Source organism: Macaca nemestrina, chromosome 9 (genome assembly GCF_043159975.1).
Source record: "Macaca nemestrina isolate mMacNem1 chromosome 9, mMacNem.hap1, whole genome shotgun sequence".
Classification (NCBI taxonomy): domain Eukaryota; kingdom Metazoa; phylum Chordata; class Mammalia; order Primates; family Cercopithecidae; genus Macaca; species Macaca nemestrina.
Window position 1 is genome coordinate 69944425 of NC_092133.1, and position 19602 is coordinate 69964026.

Genomic DNA, 19602 nt, shown 5'->3' on the forward strand with positions numbered 1-19602 from the left:
TCCCGTTCCCACCCCCACAAAACTCCAGGATTTCTTGACAGAACGAATGCCTGCATCACTTTTTTTTTTTTTTTTAAGATTTATCTGTATAAGGATTCCATAAATTCTTTATTCAGCTCATTCCAATGCCTGGCCCAACTGGATATACTAGTAACTTACGCCTAGGTGCAAATCAGTGTTTTGTTTTTGTTTTTGGAGACAGGGTCGGGCTCTCGTCCAGGCTGGAGCACACTAGCGCAAATCTCGGCTCACTGCAACCTCCGCCTCTCAGGCTCCAGCGACTCTCGTGCCTCAGCCTCCCGAGCAGCTGGGACTACAGGGGAGCGCCACCATGCCCGGCTAATTTTTATTTTTTGTATTTTTGGTAGAGACAAGGTTTTGCCATGTTGCCCAGGCTGGTCTCCAACTCCTGAGTTCAAGCGATCCGCCTGCCTCATCAGCATCCCAAAGTGCTGGGATTACAGGTGTGAGCCATCACACCGGGCCAAATTAGTATTACTCTTTTAAGAACCAAAGAAGGTTCAGGTTTAAATTTTTTAATTAAAAAAAAAAAGAAAAGAAAAAAGGTTTCCTTGATTTTTTTTTTTTTTTTTTTTGAAACGAGGTCTCGCTCTGTTGCCCAGGCTGGAATGCAGTGGCATGATCTCGGCTCACTGCAAGCTCCGCCTCCCGGGTTCACGCCATTCCCCTGCCTCGGCCTCCCAAGTAGCTGGGACTACAGGCGCCCACCACCACGCCCGGCTAATTTTTTGTGTTTTTAGTAGAGACGGGGTTTCGCCGTGTTAGCCAGAATGGTCTCGATCTTCTGACCTCGTGATCCGCCCACCTCGGCCTCCCAAAGTGCTGGGATTACAGGCGTGAGCCACCAAGCCCAGCCGTTTTTAAATATTTTAATGGAAACATATGAGTCAGATTTCCAAAAGTAGGCTAACAGTGTTTAAATACTGTGCCAGTGTATTTGAGAAGCTGAATGAAAACAAAAGTACCTATGTTTTAAAAATAAATACAATACAAATAAGGAAAAGTTTATTCTACGATTTCGATTTATCAATCAAGATACATGGTAAAGAGAATCATTTCAATTATTTTTCACCTCCACAGCAGTGTTTGAGGTTGGTAGGCTCTCCCAGGAAGCTTGGAATCTTAAGCAACTCTCAATTAGCTCTCAATTTCTCTATTTTAAATTAATCTGCTGACCTGTTGTGGGTAAACATCCATAAATTCTGCCCTGGCTGAGAAACATTTAACTTTTTCGTCTAGGATGAGTGTGTGGGTGTGTGTTTGTAGGGGAGGGGTAACCCATTTTGACCAAAGTGTTGACGGTTTTCTAAGTAAATACTTCCTATCCACAATTTTGTTGTTTATGCTGCTTTCTCTCCCTTTCTGCACTATAAAGGCTGGCCTCCCAATTCCTTACCCAACCCTTCACCAAGGTCCCATCCCACAAGGTTCCCCCAGTTTCTGCTCCGGGTGGCACCTGACGGCCAAAAGTGAACCCCTGCGGTCGTCGCTAGCTAGACGCGGATAGGGCGGACGACTGTCACTGGGGAGCAAGCGTGAGCCAAAGCCGAGGTGATTTCTGACTGCTCACCGGCGGGCCTCGCGTGGCTGAAGGTCTCCGAGCCCCTCAGTTCGCCCCGGCAAGCCAGAAGTGCAGCTGTCGCGGGGCAGGAAACTAATCGCGGCCCCTGCGCCGCTTTGACAGGCCGAGTGGGGAGAAAAGGGGCTCACTGCAGCTAACAGCCTCAACCCTTGGGCTAGGAAGCCACGGGAGCAAAACCTCCGCCCCGGCCTGAAAGCAACCGGTAGACCGCGGAGCCACTGCCACCGACTCAGTCCTGCCCAGCAGGGGCCCGCCCAGGGGCCACTCCCCAAGGGAGGCAGCCACTCACTCGCCCGCCCTTCCGGGCCCACTCCCGAGGGGACGGTCTCCCGCCCGCTCTCACACACAGCTAGCTCCTCAGGCCAGGCCCCCAGGGCTTCGTCCACCTCTCACCTTTGACGACGCGGTCAGCCCCGGGAGGGGGCGGCGGGGGCGGGGGCGGGGGCGGTGCAGCCCGGGCCGGCTCCGGGGCGGCCATGCTGGGCCCGGGGCTCGGCTAGGCTCTGGGCCGGGCTGGGTTGGGGGCGGGGGCGGCGGCTACCAGAGCCAAGCGGCGGCGCCGCCGGGGAACATGGCGGACCCTCTTTCCCTACAGAGGGGCTAAGACCGGCATGCACTGCGCGTGCGGGGGTGGGGGCGGGGTAGGCTCTAGGGACTTGGGCAAAATTACTGAGGCTAGGAGAGAAACAGGACGAGGCCAAGGGATCAGGTTAAAATTCTTTGCATGCGGAATCAAGAATGAGGAGATGGGGCAAGTCTGTAGCTAGGTGCTGCGATTGAACGACTGCGAGGAAACACACCCGCTCTCATGGCATTCCCATTAAACTGAGGAGACGTGATTAAACCTCAGAATCTCCTACTGATAGAGAAACAAATGTATAACGATTTAGCTACCAGATCTGAATACTAAAGGGTTGGCAGGGGACCACAGAATAGAGGAAGCATTATAGGTTCTAGAGTGGAGAAAGGACCATCCAAAATGCAGTTTGAAAGAGAATTCTGGCCTTTGTGTTTAGAGTCTGGAATTGTCAAGAGTCTGAAGGCACAGAATAAGAATGCAGCTAGAGCAATTTCGGCGCCACAGTTTGTCAAAACAGGTAAGGGGAAGAAAGAAGATGACACCAAGAGATGTGCAAAGAATCTGAAGAATTCACCTGAAAAGGACACAGCCTCCTCCTGGAAGGCAGAGGAGTAAATAGGGAATTGGAAATTAATTCCTTATTTCTGTGCATGCACAGAACCTGGGCCCAGGTGATTATGGACCCTTTATAGAGACCAAGGTGACTGACATTCATGGGAAAGGGGGTAGAGGGAAAAGAATTGACTGTTTATCAAAAATTATTAGACGAGTGCATCCACGACACCAGGAGATATGTTGAATCATGGACAGGGACCAGCATGTCCACTAAGCTCTATATATCTTGATGGTGCAGGATCCAAGTGGGATGGAACAACAAATTCCTGCCCATTGTCCTGCTCAATAATACATGTGCTCAGAATCTGTTCATAATGGATGGTGATAAGTAAGTAGTAGCCCGAAGGTCTCAAAGAGTACCTTTCCACCTCTTCTTTGTGTCAGTTTCAATCCTGAGACCCGAGGTGAAAGACGAAGGGAAAGACCAACAATGGGTATTTTCCAAAAAGGGAACCCACAAGCTATTATTTAGAGGGAAGAGTCTCAGGAGTGAGGCACGGGTGAAAATGGATTTTTCTGGCATGGAAGGCCATAACACTACAGGGGAAGGGAAAGGGAGAGGCCCCCATGGAAGGAGAGGAAGGAACAGGAGGCATGTCACAAACTTATAAGATAGAGGAAAGGCACCCAGAGTACATCGATCAGGAGTGAGTTTGTAAGAAGAGCTTGAATCCCCAGAAAATCTCCCTAAGGAGGGGAGGAAGGAAGGAAGTGTATAATGTACTGAGTACTGAATGCTCTATCAGGAAAGGGATGGGAAACATCCTAGCAGCAATAGTAAAAAGGACAGGCACCCTATTTTAGGACCCATTGATTCACACCTTGATTGTATATCCTTCAACTCCTCTCTGGCTCCTCACTTCCACTCAGTCAAAAGCCACTTCATATATTTATCTAGGCCTCCCCGCCCCAGTACAAAAAAAGCAAGAGCATACAAAGGGAAGAATGACAAGGAATTAAATAGAACTATCTTATAGATTTATTAATGAAAAATACTTTACAAAAACAGTATGTTTGGCCTAAAATAGTTCAGCTGATTCTGAGGGTTCACAACAACAACTGAGCAAGTGGTAATAATGGCTGTGCTGAGGACAGAAGGCTGTGTTAGTGTGCCTGACTCCATCTGTTCAAAAGGGTGGATGTTATGTTGGCAGCTCCGCATTCTAGGCCTAAGGTTTGGAGGGCACAAGGAATGCTGACAGGCCATAATACCTGGGCAGGGGGCTGCCCTGATGATGTAATCAGAACCATGACCACAGGGCTACATGTCCCCCCAAGGATGGGAGATAGGGAAGACAAAGGGTCAGGTAATAGGGATAGGTGGATAAAACAAAGAGTAGAAGTTGGGAATATAGTAGGGAACAGAGGACGAGGGCTCAGGTGGAGGTGGGGACATAAAGCATCCAGGAATAAAATGTGACCTTAAGATCCTAAGGAATGGGTAGTATCCAGAGTAATACCATGGATTCATCTTTAAAGTGGCTCAGATAAAACCCTTAAACAGCAGCTGCTTCCTTTTGCTAGGGGGAATGGAAGTTGGAATTTCAAATATCCCCTCCCAAAGAATCAGGTCTTTTTAGAGGTTCCTGACACCCTTAGGAGAACCCACCAATTCTATGTTGAGATAAGAATAGCACAACCATGGCAGTGATGCAGGGTACCAACGCTGCCACAGTACAGTTTTTTTGTTTTGTTTTCCGAGACGGAGTCTCACTCTGTTGCCAAGCTGGAGTGCAGTGGTGCGATGTCAGCTCACTGCAACCTCTGCCTCCCGGGTTTAAGCAATTCTCCTGCCTCAGCCTCCCGAGTAGTTGGGACTACAGGCATGCACCATCATGCCTGGCTAATTTTTTGTATTTTGGTAGAGACGGGGTTTCACCATGTTGGCCAGGATGGTCTCAATCTCCTGACCTTGTGATCCACCCGCCTCAGCCTCCCAAAGTGCTGGGATTACAGGCATGAGGCACCGCGCCTGGCCCACAGTACAGTTTTACATAGAAAGGTGTAGCTCCAGGAAAGGAAGGGAGTAACCTTTACCATCGACTGTGCTGCAGGACTCTAGCCCTGATCTGCTCTCTTCTGGAGGCATCTGATAGAACAAACAGAAACCCTTCTCCCACTGTCCTCCTGTGTCCAGAGCGGGAGGCATAACTGCTTTGCCTCCAGTCGTCATCTGGGGGCATATCTACTCTTCGAGGACCAGGGGTTCGGGACCCTGGAACAGGATCTGAATTCCAATCTGACCTCCGGGGTACATGAAGACTGCTAGATGGTGGGTACACAGGATGAACAATGGGAGGGTGGGAGGGTGAATGGGAAAGATCACCCCAGGACTGAGCGTGAGGAACCTGAAGGCCCTTGCTTTTTTCTGGTAGTGTGGCAGTGTAGGTTAGCTGAGGATTGCACCCTGGAGTAGTCAGGAATCTGGTCCCAATATGCTGGTTAGTCTCTGACCAGGGTGCCCAGGAGGTGTCTGTTCTGGAACGATGGGGGAGGCTCTGGTAATTCAAAGTCCTTCCTGTGTACTTGGCCCCTTGGGAAGTTTCACCCCTGTCACACATAGCCAGAAACTGCTGGACACTCCTCGAAGTTCCTGGGGAAAGAAAAGAAACCGAAAGACTGAGCATCTTCAGAATACCATTCTTCCCAGAGAGCCATGCCTAGCTGTTTAGCCCAATTCCCTACCAAGAGCATACACACAAGGGAAAGAAGGAACCAAGCTGTGCTTTTGATTCCATTTTTTAAAATTCCTAATATACATCAAAATCAAATATCATACTTCCAACCTGGGCAAATGAAACAGTCTCATGGATGTTGCCATACCTCTACCTCCCTCCACTATAATCTCTTATCCACTATACACACGCATACAAAAGGAGGGCTCCCTAATATATAGCAATGTATAGCAAACATATACTCCGTTTGTGATGGCTATACTTCTAGAACCACCATACCAAAACCTCACTCAGCTTTTCTTTTTTAAAATAATAGAGATGGGATCTCACTATGTTGCCCAGGCTGGTCTCGAACTCCTGGGCTTAAGCAATCCTCCCATCTTGGCCTCCAAAGTGCTGGGATTACAGGTGTGAGACACTGTGCCTGACTTTTTTTTGTTTTTTCCAACTTTTCTTAAAATGTTATCTTCAGTTAAGCTGCCTTCGTTTGATCTCTGAGATCTAATGTGGAATGCCTTTTCTTATACATTTATTCAACTTTGGCACTGTTAATATCTTGGGCTGATAACTCTTTGTTGGGGTTGGGAAGAGACTGCCCTGTGCATTGTGTGACATTTAGCAGCATCCCTGGCCTCTACCCACTAGATACCGGTAGTACATCCCCTTTATCCGCTGAGAACCACTGCCTCAAGCTTGGACATCCAGCGCATGAGGGGAAAAAAGAGAACATCTCACTTGGAAGGTCAAAGAAAGCCAAAATGATGTTGCCCACCTTCCCCACAATTGTCTGGGTCTGTACACATGGTGTGGGTACTCCATGTATAGGGTCTTTCCAATTCTCCCACTCATTCCTTGTCTTCCTAGACCATCCCTCAGCTGAGACTCAGAGGACAGAAGGAGAGAAAACTAGCTGATAGAGATGACCATTTCTGTTCTGGGGGTGTCCCAAAGACTGGGTATTAACTCCTCTTTGTCAGTTAAAAGCTTATTCTATCATGACTGAAGCAGTTCATTCTCATAAGTAGACAGACTCTAGGGGTGCTGGTCTAGACCCTTGGTCTAAGAATCATGGTGCCCAACAAATGATTTAATATTTATCTGGATCAATGCACGACTTTGAAGCAGTAATTCATACCCTCACACCACTCCACCTTGGGATACCCCCCTCCCCATAGGTATACTGATTTGACCCTATGAGGCCCCTGAAAAGGTACCAAATTCTGGCATATAATATTAGATTTGGGGGAGTTACCTGGGAGTCTATGGGGCTCCCCTGCCACGCTGGGCATCAGGACATCTGGGGACAGGAACTGTGGTTGGGGAGGGTAGAGTTGGGGACCGAGGAGAAACACAGAAGGGTCATGGATGACAGGGAGGGAAGAGGAGCTGGAACAACGGTGCCCGGTTTCCAAAGGCTTCCTCACGTTTGATGAATCCTTATAATGAGACAAGACAAAAAAACATAGAGATGAGGATTAACACAAAGCAGGATGTAGTTGGGTAAACACAGTGAGGCAAGCAAAGGGAAATGGAGGGAACCAGAGCACAAACATGCCTACATGCCTTGTTCTGCAGTAGGACCCAATTTATTCAGTCACTCTCCCTGCCAGCCCTCTAAGAAACTGCAAACTTCAGATCCTTATCCCTTAACCAGTCCTCCTCATATCCCTCACCTTCCCAACCCTACCATTCAGGTCTTTAGCAAACTCCTTAATGCTAACAGTAGAATTAGAGAGATTGAGATAGAAATTTAAAAATAAAAACAAAATATGAGAAATTCAGAAAGCCTGAGAGAATGAGAAAAAAAAAAAAATCCTTATTCTAAGTACTGGGAATAAAACTATATATGTTTAAATGTAGAATCAAGAACTCTACCCCATCTTCTCTCCTGTCACTGCTATCCATTCCACAGCTTCCTCTTTTGCCTGTCAAGTTTGTATTTACTGATGCTTATGTCCTGCTCTATTCCCTATTAATTATCTACTTTTATGATAAATACCCAGAAATATTCCCCTTTAATATCTGAAACAGTAGCATATCCAAAATCGAACCAAAATCCTTCCAAACTCCTCCTCCTGGTACCTCATTTTCCTAAATCACCCATATTCAAACATTGGCAATGACCTTGATTTCCTACTTCGCATCCACAGTTCCATTACTTGCCAAGGACTATCATTTCTACCTATGGGTTTTATATTAAATTCACCTGGACTACTGCAACAGCCTTCAATCTGCTCTTCCTATCTCCTATCCACTCCTTACCATGGTCTACAAGGTCTTATGTGATATGGCCCTACTGCTCCTCACTTTATTTCCTATCATTCCTGGAGCTTTTACACTCTAATTTTAATGTTCCTCAAACACACCAAGCTCATTGCTACCTCAGAGTCTTTATACTTACTGTTTCTGTTACCAAGAATATTCTTCTGATGGCTCACACCTTCATATCACTGAGGTCTCTAATCAAAAGTTACTTCCTTAGAGCTGATTTCCCTCACTACCCTACTATCAGGAATAGCCCTCAAAAAAAACACTATTACCTCTTTACTCCTTATTCTCTTGCCTTATTTTATTATTCTTTATCATACTTATCATTGTCTGGCATTATATCATTTATTTGTTTATTGTCTTTCTCCCCTATTTCTTTTTACTTCAGTATCCCTAGCACCTTGAACAGTGCCTAGAACAATGTGGGCACTTAGTAATAATACGTTAAATAAAATAATCTATATGCCACTATGTCTAATTTCCTTTATGAGACTGCAAGCTACTCAAGGGCAGAATTTGTGTTGTTTCATCAGTGTATGCTCACAGCACCTACCACAACATGGCACAAAATAAGCATTTATCATACCGCCTAAGGACCAGGTGCCACTCCTCTCAGCATGTGACATAGCTAATTACTCCTTTCTTCTTGAAACATTCTCCCCTTGGTGCCTATGGTACCACACATCCCTGGTTTCCCTTCAGTCTCTCTAGTCTTTTTTTCTCAGTCTCCTTTTAGGGTTCTTCAAAAGAAGAACCACCTTAAATCTAATGCTCTTTAGGGATATGTCCTGGCTCCTCTTCTCTTTCTGCAAGTCTTTTCCTCTTTTCAATGGGTATGATTCCCAAATTTCAATTTCCAGCTTATATATCTCATTCCAAAAGCCTGCCAGGTATCTCCACTCAAGCTTAATATATGCAAAACTGAATACATATCTTCCCTTAAATATATCATTATCTAACCATAAAACTTGAGTATCATCCTTTACCCCCTCTCCCAACATCCAGGCAGGCACCAACTCCCACTGATGTTTACTTCCTAACTGGGTCTCAAATACGTTGACTTATCTCTATCCTTCCAAACTACTTACTGTGACATACAGGGCTGTCTGCGGTCCATAATATTCTTTGTATCCTCTCGTCAACACTCTCCATCATCTCCCCTCGCCAGACTTTCTAATCCTGCCATACTAAATAAGCTTATTTTAATTCAGTTAATATTTGCTCAGGTCCCTTTTACCTGCTATATTCTTTTTGCTTCCTCCAGGAAGCCTTCCATGATACCTCAAGCCTGATTTAAATGTCCCTTCTATTATGTTCTCATAGGATCAAATCCTTAATACATTATAATTGTTTATTTATCTGTCCTTCACTGTAGACTGTAAGCTCCATAAAAGCAGGGACTACATCTAATTCACCATTGTATCTCCAGCACCTAGCACAATACCTAGAACATACTCAATAAGCACTTATTTGTTTATTTTTGTGTTAGGAATCTTGTGACAGAATCAGTAAGTATTTATTTAAAAGAATGAATCAATGAATGATACAGAAGTCAGAAGAAAGGAAGCCAATTCTCCTTGGAAGATAACAATTTGCCATTAAATGAATTGAAAGTACATGAGAACAAATGCTAGGCAGGAGAGTCCACCTTTTCCAAAAAAGAATGGCAGCCTGATCAGAATTGTTTAGGAATTTATGAACAATAAATTGAATGAATCTTATTATAAATTCAGCTGAGTTTTTCTGTTTGTTTTGTTTTGTTTTTGAGACAGAGTCTTGCTCTGTCGCCCAGGCTGGAGTGCAGTGTCTCAATCTCAGCTCACTGCAACGTCTGCCACCCAGATTCAAGCGATTCTCCTGCCTCAGCCTACTGAGTAGCTAGGAGTACAGGCACCCCCTCCCACCATGTCCAGCTAATTTTTATATTTTCGCCATGTTGGCCAGGCTGGTCTCGAATTCCTGACCTCAGGTGATCCACCATCCTCGGCCTCCCAAAGTGCTGGGATTATAGGCATGAGCCACCACGTCTGGCCTCGGCTGATTTTTAAAAATTAGAAAAATGAGTACCTCTTAGGAGGGAAACTGAATCTGAAGAGCTGGTAGAAGACAGACTTGGTTTTCACCATATATGCTTTTATACCTTTTTATTTTTGTACCATGTATTTAAAACCTGTTTTTACATTTTTCCTGAACTGACCTAGTGGACAACCTTCAGTGCACTGGTACTTTGTACCCTGACCTCTACTGTAATGAAAACTCAACTTGGGCAAGGAAGTAAAATTCTCCAAAGGTATGATTACCTACAGACCTAGCCACTGATATTATTTAAGTCTGTTGATCTCTAATGGCTTGGGCTTTCCTGCCCCTTCTGCCTACACATTACTGCATTAGTACCATATGAAAATTCGCAAGGCTTTTTTCTTTTTCTTGCTGATGCACATGCTTCACTTTAGATTGAAAACACACTGAATTCTATTCAATCACATACTGGGGGTGAGGGGAAAAAGCAAACCAATACCGCATCCCATTTCTTTCCTTCTTCCTTTGATTAGTGCAGTGGCTTCTGACCCAATCAGCAGCCTTTGCTTCTCAGATTCCTCTCAAGGCCATTATGACTCTTCTCACCCTAGGAAACCCTACAACACACACAGCCTTTCAGAACTGCTACAGGGAATGGACATTCCTCCGGGCTCCAACTGAATGTTTGTAAATAAAATAATGACTGCGTGTCCTTATTTTTGCTGAGTACACAGGGCTTTTCCTCACACTACAACCTTCACTTTCTCCCTGCTTCTTCACCTGCACTGTATTTTTGCTTAGCAAGGAGGAAGGTGCTCTGAATAGATGGACCCTGATTCTACTTACAAAACTGTGGGAAGAAACTGGAGCTTCCTCCCTCTCTGAGACAACGGTGCCACTGAGACTGCGTGAGATGCGACGTAAGTTCTCTGCACTGTACTGCTCATCCTCCCCACACTCCCTGCTGAGGCCTCGGCAAGGTGTAGCCTTCAAACACACAGACACATACAGGCAGACACATAATACCAGACTTATGGTTTTCCCACAGACACTATCCTCAGGGTATGGGAAAGAATAGGGGAAGACTCAGTAGTAATAGACACCTGAATTACATGTATTGGTAAGATAGTGGCCATGTAAAAATCTCCTCTAATTCAAAAGAAGCCCAATCATAGACCTTATTTTCTTCTGATAGCCCCATATCACCATGCCTCTGCCTTATCATCATCCCTACCAGACATATCTTTCCGTAATTCCTTCCCCAACACACCACCCCGGGTCCAGCACCTTAGCATCTGAGGCTGCTACCTGAGAAGTACACACTGTTCTGGCTTCATGGAGACTCTGCTCCATTTCTGCTGTTGGAGTCTTTGAGAGACCAGGATCAGGGGCTGAGTGCAACCTCCTCCCCACGCCATCTGCAGAGCCTGAAGAGGAAAACATAAATACAAGTTGAGGCTGTTTCTTCTGCTAGGGCCTAACCTCTAAGCCTAGCAGCACAAACTCAGGAGTTGTTGTTTCACTAAATAATAAATATGCATTCCTGAATTCAACGGGGGGACATGCTCCTGAAATTTAGAAACAAGAGGGGCCAGATGTGGTGGCTCACGCCTGTAATCCCAGCACTTTGAGAGGCCGAGGCGGGTGTATCACAGGCCAGGAGATCGAGAACATCATGGCTAACACAGTGAAACCCCGTCTCTACTAAAAATACAAAAACTTAGCCGGGCATGGTGGTGGGCACCTGTAGTCCCAGCTACTCGGGAGGCTGAGGCAGGAGAATGGCGTGAACCCAGGAGGTGGAGCTTGCAGTGAGCCAAGATCATGCCACTGCACTCCAGCCTGGGCGACAGAGTGAGAGTCTGTCTCAAGAAAAAAAAAAAAGAAAGAAACAAGAATTTTAGAATATGGATAGTTTACTGAATGTCCCCATCTTGCTTCATTTCATTTTTGTAAACATAATCAGCTTCTGTCAGACTTGGGCTCAAGACTTACAGACAGAGGAAATTATCTAACACAGTGATTTTCTGAAGTATCTGTGGTGACAAAAGAAATTATCTCCAGTCTAGTTCAGAATTGAAATGATCAAAATAATCATCTATCAAACCTCCTCATTTTATATAACAGGAAAATGAGTTCCAGGGTCTGACAGTTTAGTAGTTTAACGAGGATTAAAACTCTCTTGATTTTCAGCACAGTACTCTTATCATCTCACCTGGTGACCTGGTGACCTCTTGTACTCTGAGCAGGAGCACCTCAGGAATGTTTTACATATGTAATGCTCTTTTCTCCTTAGCTTCTCTCAAATCATTTAAATTCTAAATAACTACTAAATGCTTACCTCTCTTCAAAACCTTTCTAGATTGTTCAGAGTTGCTCTAAACTGGATTGGTGACTCCCAAGGGGCTAACCCCAATCCAGCTAATTAAGTTTTCCATTCTGAAACTGTATATGCCCTTGACCTACATTTGACACATATGTCCATGGCCAATTCATGTCTTGATTTGATGATGTGATTCTAATATATCTATATCTGGCTGAAGCTGATATTATTCATGTAAGTACTGTAAGACCAGTTATTTTCAGTATTCCTGGGTACTTAAATGCAGTGCTTTCAATACCACCTCAGATTCATCTGGGAACTTTTAAAAATATAGCTTTCTGGATGTTACCACAGACCTGAATCAGAAGGTTTGTGGTTGGTGCCTGGGAATTTTCATTTTTGAAAGGTTCCTAAAAAGTCCAAGAAAATATCCTTGGCCGGGCATGGTGGTGTACACCTGTAATCCCAGCACTTTGGGAAGTTGAGGCGGGCGGATCGCGAGGTCAGGAGATCAAGACCATCCTGGCTAACACGGTGAAACCCCATCTCCACTAAAAATACAAAAAATTAGCTGAGCATGGTGGTGGGCGCCTGTAGTCCCAGCTACTCGGGAGGCTGAGGCAGGAGAATGGTATGAACTCGGGAGGCAGAGCTTGCAGTGAGCCAAGATCATGCCACTGTACTCCAGCCTGGGTGACAGAACAAGACTCCATCTCACAAAAAAAAAAAAAAAAAAAAAATATATATATATATATATATCCTTGAACATTATTGGGGGAAATGTGAAATGTTACAGTCTTCCTAAAAAGCAACCTGGTAATCGCCAGTAAAATAAAAAATATATTTATCCTGTTGCCCAACAATTCTAATCCTGAGAAGAAGAAGAAAAAAATACCAGTTCATAACAACATATGTGTAAGAATATTTTCTACTGACATAATTTATAGTAGCCAAGAACTAGAAATAAAGTAATGCCCATCTATAGAAGAATAGCTAAATACATTATGGTTTAATACTAAATATTGTTCAGTCACTTAAAAAGAATGAACTGAGTTAAACGAGATGATGTGAAGGAATTTTAATGAAATGTTGCATTAAAAGGAAAAAATATGTAAAATGATATACAAGCAAAAAAAAAAAAAAACCACTTTCTGTATATGTAGGTCTACATAGGATTGTATGAACAGAAAAATACAATGTATGCACACTACATAATTACCTGGGGAAGGAGGGATGGCTGTGAGAGAAGAGACAGGAAAATTGTGTATAATAAAAACAGCATGTGTATTATGTTCTTATTTCTATAAAATTATTCATGTGTTTTTTGGGTTTTCTGAGCCACTCCTCAGATGACTATAGGTAGCCAGGTTTAAGGATTACAGCTAAGGCCAGGCGCAATGGCTCATGCCTGTAGTCCCAGCACTTTGGGAGGCCAAGGCAGGCAGATCACGAGGTCAGGAGTTCAAGACCAGCCTGACCAACATGGTGAAAACCCCATCTCTAACAAAAATACAAAAACTAGCCAGGCGTGGTGGTGGGCGCCTGTAATCCCAGTTACTCAGGAGGCTGAGGCAGGATAATCACTTGAACCCGAGAGGCAGAGGCCGCAGTGAGTCGACTTCGCGCCACTGCACTCCAGCCTGGGCAACAGAGACTCACTCCATCGCAAAAAAAAAAAAAATTACAGCTATGGCCGGCTGTGGTAGCTTATGCCTGTAATCCCAGCACTTTGGAAGGCTGAGGCAGTAGGATCACTTGAGCCTAGGAATTCAAGACCAGCCTAGGCAGCATAGTGAGACCCCATCTCTAAAAAAGGAAAGAAAAAAAAGCATTAAAAAATTAGCCAGGTATGGTGGTGCACATCTGTATTTGGAAGCCTGAGGCAGGAGGATCATTTGAACCTGGAAAGTGGAAGCTGGAGTGAGCCATGATCGTGCCACTGTACTCCAGCCTGGGTGACAGAGTAAGACTTTGTCTCAAAAAAAAGAGAAAAGAATTACAGAGTAATGTTTAGAATTGGCTGTTCCTCTAATCAAGCCAAGTGTGACTCCTAGACAAGAAGGTAGCCACTGGAACCTCCTGAAGGGAGTAGAATCTGATTCCTTTAAAAGAAGGCAGGGTGCGATGGCTCACACCTGGAATCCCAGCACTTTGGGAGGCTGAGGCAGGTGGATAACCTGTGGTCAGGAGTTCAAGAGCAGCCTGGCCAACATGGCGAAACCCTGTCTCTACTAAAAATACAGAAATTAGCCGGGTGCAGTGGTGTGCACCTGTAGTCCCAGCTACTCCGGAGGCTGAGGCAGGAGAATCACTCGGAGGCAGAGGTTGCAATGAGCTGAGATCGCACTGCTGCACTCCAGACTAGGTGATAGAGCGAGAATCCATCAGGAAAAAAAAAAAAAATTAAGCAGAGGTAGAGGTGGCCATTTGTAAGGGAATTTCTAGAATAAATAAAAGATAGGGTTAACATGATGTCTACTCACTGATCAATCATAACAAAAGAAAGACTACCAGACATTATGTATTTGCTGATATGGCGTAAGAAATACAAAGAACTTCCTATTAAATATTATTGTTTTTAAAATTTGTATCTGATTTTAATTGAGCCTCTAGCTCTAAGTACTAAGCTGCAGGAAAAATGAGGGCCAGAAGAACATGGTGGTTTTTTTGGGACAGAGTCTCCTTCTGTTGCCCAGGCTGGAGTGTAGTGGCCTGATCTCAGCTCACGACAACCTCCGCCTCCCGCGTTCAAGTGATTCTCCTGCCTCAGCCTCCCGAGTAGCTGGGACTACAGGTGCGTGCCACCATGCCCGACTAATTTTTATATTTTTAGTGGAGACAGGGTTTCACCATGTTGGCCAGGCCGGTCTTGAACTGACCTCGTGATTTGCCTGCCTTGGCCTCCCAAAGTGCTGGGATTACAGGCGTGAGCCACTGCACCCGGCCACAACAAGTTTTTTTTTCTTAAAGACTTAAAACTATAATCAGCAAAATCTACAATGTGTGAAATGTTAAAAGACAATGACCAAATTTCTTCAACAAATAAATGGAAGGGGAAAAAACAGAGGGTATCATACTGACAAAAAAACCCAAAACCAAAAACAACAGCAACAAAAAAAAGACTTACGAACCTTACCATCAAAAAGCAATGTGTATGTCTTGTTTGAATCCTGACTTGAAATAAAACAACTGTAAAAAGACATTTATGGGACCACTGAGAAAACTGGAATATTGGCTAGGTATTATATTAATAAATTATTGTTAATTTTTTAGGTATAATAATATTATAGGTTTGTCTCTTAAAAAAGAATCTGGCCGGGTGCGGTAGCCATGCTTGTAATCCTAGCACTTTGGGAGACCAAGGCAGGTGGATCACCTGAGGTCAGGAGTTCAAGACTAGCCTGGCAAACATGGTGAAACCCTGTCTCTACTAAAAAAAAATATATATATATACACATACATATATATATATATGTGTGTGTGTGTGTGTGTGTGTGTGTGTATATATATACACACACACACACAAATTAGCCAGGCGTGGTGGTGTGCGCCTGTAATCCCAGCTACTCAGGAGGCTGAGGCAGGAGAATCACTTGAACTCAGGAGGCAGAGGCTGCAGTGAGTTGAGATCGTGCCACTGCATTCCAGCCTGGGTGACAGAGCGAGACTCCATCTCATTTAAAAAAAAAAAAAAGAATGTTTATTTCTGAGAGATACATGCTAAATTAATATAATGTCAGAGATTCAGAGATTTGTTTTAAAATAATCTAGAGGAGGCTGGGCATGGTAGCTCATGCCTGTAATCCTAGCACTTTGGGAGGCTGAGGCAGGTGGACTACTTGAGCTCAGGAGGTAGAGACCACCTGGGCAACATGGCAAAACCCTGTCTCTCCAAACCACACAAAAAAATTAGCCAGATGTGGTGGTGTGTACCTGTGGTCCCAGATACTCAGGAGGCTGCGGTGGGAGGACCTCAGAAGTGGCCCTGATGGCATCACTGCATTCCAGCCTGGGCAACAAAGCAAGACCTTGTCTCAAAAAATAAAATAAAATAAAATAATGTAGAGGGGAAAGGAAAGTGGTGGAGGTATAGTTAAATCAAAACTGGCCATATGCGCAGTGGCTCACTCCTGTAATCCCAGCATTTTGGAAGGCCAAGGTGGGCGGATGACGAGGTCATGAGATGGAGACCATCCTGGATAATATGGTGAAACCCCATCTCTACTAAAAATACAAAAATTAGCCAGGCGTGGTGGTGCACACCTGTAGTCCCAGCTACTTGGGAGGCTGAGGCAGGAGAATCACTTGAACTCAGGAGGCAGAGGTTGCAGTGAGCCGAGATCGCGCCACTGCACTCCAGCCTGGGAGGTAGAACAAGACCTCGTCTAAAAAATAAATAATAAAATAAAATAAAATAACTGCCATATGTTGATAACTGCAAGATAATCACTATGGAAGCTGGTTATAAGTACCCGGAGGGTTATCATAACATTTATTTTGTCTTTTTTTTTTGAGATGGAGTTTTGCTCTTGTTGCCTAGGTTGTAGTGCAATGGTGTAATCTCAGCTCACTGCAACCTCCATCTCCCGGGTTCAAGCAATTCTCCTGCCTCAGCCTCCTGAGTAGCTAGGATTACAGGCGTCCACCACCACCACGCCCAGCTAATTTTTTGTATTTTCAGTAGAGCCATGTGGGCCAGGCTGGTCTCCAACTCCTGACCTTAGGTGATCCATCCGCTTTGGCCTCCCAAAGTGCTGGGATTACGGTGTGAGTCACTGTGCCCGGCCTACTCTTATTCTTTACTTTTGAATATATTTGAAATTTCCCATAACAAAAGGTAATTTCTTATTTTTTAGATATCTATAAGATGGTGTCTGCTCAAGTTCAAAGTACGATGAAATTCAGAATATAGGTCAAGAGCAGTGTTTATATAACACTTTAGGAACTACAATTATGTCAAAATCTGGTCACAAAAGACCACATACTGTATGATTCCATTTATATGAAATGTCCAGAACAGGCAAATCTCTAGAGACAGAAAATAGATGAGTTGCCTGGGGTTGGGGGAAGAGGAGGAGGAGATAAAGAGTGATTTGCCAATGGGTACAGAGTTTCTGGTTAAAACGCTTTTTTTTTTTTTTTCTTTTTGAGACAGGGTCTCACTCTGCCACCCAGGCTAAGTGCAGTGGCGCAATCTCAGTTCACTGCAACCTCCACATCACCAATTTAAGCCATTCTTGTGCCTCAGCCTCCCAAGTAGCTGGGATTACAGGTATGTGCCACCACGTCCAGCTAATTTTTGTATTTTTAGTAGAGACGGGGTTTCACCATGTTGGTCAGGGTGGTCTCGATCTCCTGACCTCAAGTGATCTGCCCTCGGCCTCCCAAAGTGCTGGCATTATAGGAGTGAGCCACCGCGCCCGGCCCTGAACCATTCTTTAGCACAGCATACGGGAGAAGCCATGGGCAAATACTTAGTAATCTCTTACTTTAGAAGGAGGGAAGTTGCCTGTGAGTGATAATTCTGCCCCTTCCTCCACTCTAGCCAGAAAAATGTCTAGCTCTTGTCATGGAGGCTTTCTGAGTAAAGTAGAAAGTTCTACTACCTCCTACTAAGCTGGGGATACTATCTGTATAGAATACCCCCTTCTGATCTTTCCCTGCTTTCAGCTTTTATATGATCCTCCCTCCTCCCCCCAACCCCTGTTTGCATTCTTACCTGTTTGGCTAAGTGGGTGCCAGGCTGTATCCAGCTGCCCCCATCCAGAACAGCCAAGTTGTGAAGCGTGAAGACTGGCCTGATACAGAGACTCCAATTCTGAGGTCTCCTGCTCTGTGTCTTGGTTCCAATGTGGATGCAAAAGGATGTGATTTCTCTCTGGATAGGTTACACACATATGGGAATCATGAGGGGAGGACTTCATTCCTGGCCTAGAGGCCGCATGTTTAGGCTGAGAATCACAGAACCTTGTGACATTCACCCAGGAATCCAAAGGCAAGGAAGTCCCCAAGTCAGCACTGCTGCCCAGATCCTTAGACCTAGCATCTCTCACTTGGAACGGCTTCTCTTGGTATATGTCTGGCTCTGCCAACCTGGGCTGTCCTCCCCTAGAAGTTTCACCATTAGGCAACCCAGAGTTTAAGGCAAGAGAAGAATGTTCAGTGGACTCTTCCCAGGAAAGTGGTTTGTCCCCACTCTCCAGAGAGGATTGTTGCTTTGCCCATGGCCAGTGGCCTTTCTCTTGACCCTGTGAGAAAGGAGGCTTAGAATCAGAAGGGGAAGAGTTCTTCCTTAGACTACCTGACAAACTTATATCCTTGAAACCTGTACTATCTCTCATGGAGACACCCTGCATCCTCTGGAACTGCTCAGCCAGAGAACGGACAAGCCCCTTCGTGCTGGGAAACTCTGGCCTGTAGGGCTCCTCACTGCCTCTGTCCACTTTTAAAGTCAATGAAGTTTTGAGGCTTTGGCCTTGGAGGCATTGGTTAGTTTTCTGCACAGGATCAGGACAGCGAAGCACAGATGAAGAAGCAACAGGCAGTATGGGGTGGCAGGTTCTATACAGGGGAAGGCTGGGCTGAGCTGATGAATTTGAAGGACTACAGCCTAGGCTATGTTCATCTCCCCTCTCAGAGGTGGCTATTCCAGGCATCACCAGGGAGGGGTTATTAGCAGGGTCCCTCTTTTCTTGGAATAGCTGTTCTTGAGCAATGCCTCTTCCTTCTTGTGGAGGTAGCTTGCTGCAACTGCTGTTGTCACACCTAGAGCCTTGCAGCTTACCCTCTGGGGCATCCAATGGCTCCCAACTATGATGAGAATTCTTCTCAGTCCATCCTGGTGTTTTAGGTAAACCTTGCCTGTGGAATGCAGAGGGTTCAATGTTGTCTACTTCAACCGAAGTCAGAAGCTTCAAGGCAGATCTACTGGGGGAGCTGTGCTGTGGGGCAGATGACACTGGAGATAGTGATGAGTGTGACTCATGGCAGGAAGCAGGTGAATGGAAGAAAGAACTGGCCCCAAACTCTGTATCCGTGCCGGGTTCCAGTTGGGCCTCTTGGCTTAACAATACTTGGAGCGGGATAGGCTGTTCACTGAAACAAATGGAGACAGCTAGTCATAAGCTGCCTTGACTGACAGGAACGCTTACAGAAAGAACTGTTCATTCCATTCCCATTTCTAGCTATTCACACAGGGAATGGTAAAAATAAACAGAAAGACAAGCACAAGTAGAGTCAGTAGTTCAGAGGATCACAAAAGAAAAGGCACATGGTCAGCTCACACCAAGGTAAATAGGTAACATTAATCCTCTTTATTAAATGCCCTCACTAAAGGTGCACAGTAACATTAAGTGGACCCCTTGCCAATATTCTTCACTACCTGTGAAGTCGCATTCCAATCACATTCTACTTGCAAATTAGGAAACAAAATCAGCTAGTCTCACATGCAGATGACATGGAAGGTAAGCAAAGCCTGAAAATCACTCATACCAAACAGCAAAATTCCAGGATGCTATAC

General features: G+C 45.0%; 2 protein-coding genes and 1 long non-coding RNA gene across 38 annotated transcripts in view; 1 reads left to right on the forward strand and 2 right to left on the reverse strand.

Annotated features, from left to right (window-relative positions):
• LOC105466019 (protein phosphatase 3 catalytic subunit beta) overlaps nt 1–2217 on the reverse strand; it is a 61019-nt gene extending 58802 nt beyond the window's left edge. For 3 of the 8 annotated variants that reach the window (XM_011714798.3, XM_011714801.3, XM_011714797.3), the window contains exon 1: nt 1997–2217. In XM_011714798.3, the coding sequence (XP_011713100.1) occupies nt 1997–2081 (85 nt within the window). In that variant the 5' untranslated portion in view covers nt 2082–2217. Of the gene's footprint in view, nt 1–1591; nt 1612–1996 lie in introns of those variants that run through there. The other 5 variants (XM_011714802.2, XM_011714799.2, XM_011714796.2 and 2 more) reach the window with 3 other exon arrangements.
• On the forward strand, nt 1603–4511 carry LOC139356272 (uncharacterized). Its single transcript, XR_011607839.1, has 2 exons — nt 1603–2009; nt 2620–4511. It is a non-coding gene; the product is annotated as an uncharacterized lncRNA (long non-coding RNA).
• LOC105466020 (ubiquitin specific peptidase 54) overlaps nt 3755–19602 on the reverse strand; it is a 118393-nt gene continuing 102545 nt past the window's right edge. For 16 of the 29 annotated variants that reach the window (XM_011714806.3, XM_011714813.3, XM_011714809.3 and 13 more), the window contains 5 exons: nt 17803–19178; nt 11048–11187; nt 10607–10747; nt 6726–6909; nt 3755–5391 (listed from right to left, as the gene is read on the reverse strand). In XM_011714806.3, coding sequence (XP_011713108.2) covers nt 4832–5391; nt 6726–6909; nt 10607–10747; nt 11048–11187; nt 17803–19178 — 2401 coding nt within the window. In that variant the 3' untranslated portion in view covers nt 3755–4831. Of the gene's footprint in view, nt 5392–6725; nt 6910–10606; nt 10748–11047; nt 11188–17802; nt 19179–19602 lie in introns of those variants that run through there. The other 13 variants (XM_071069734.1, XM_071069732.1, XM_071069736.1 and 10 more) reach the window with 5 other exon arrangements.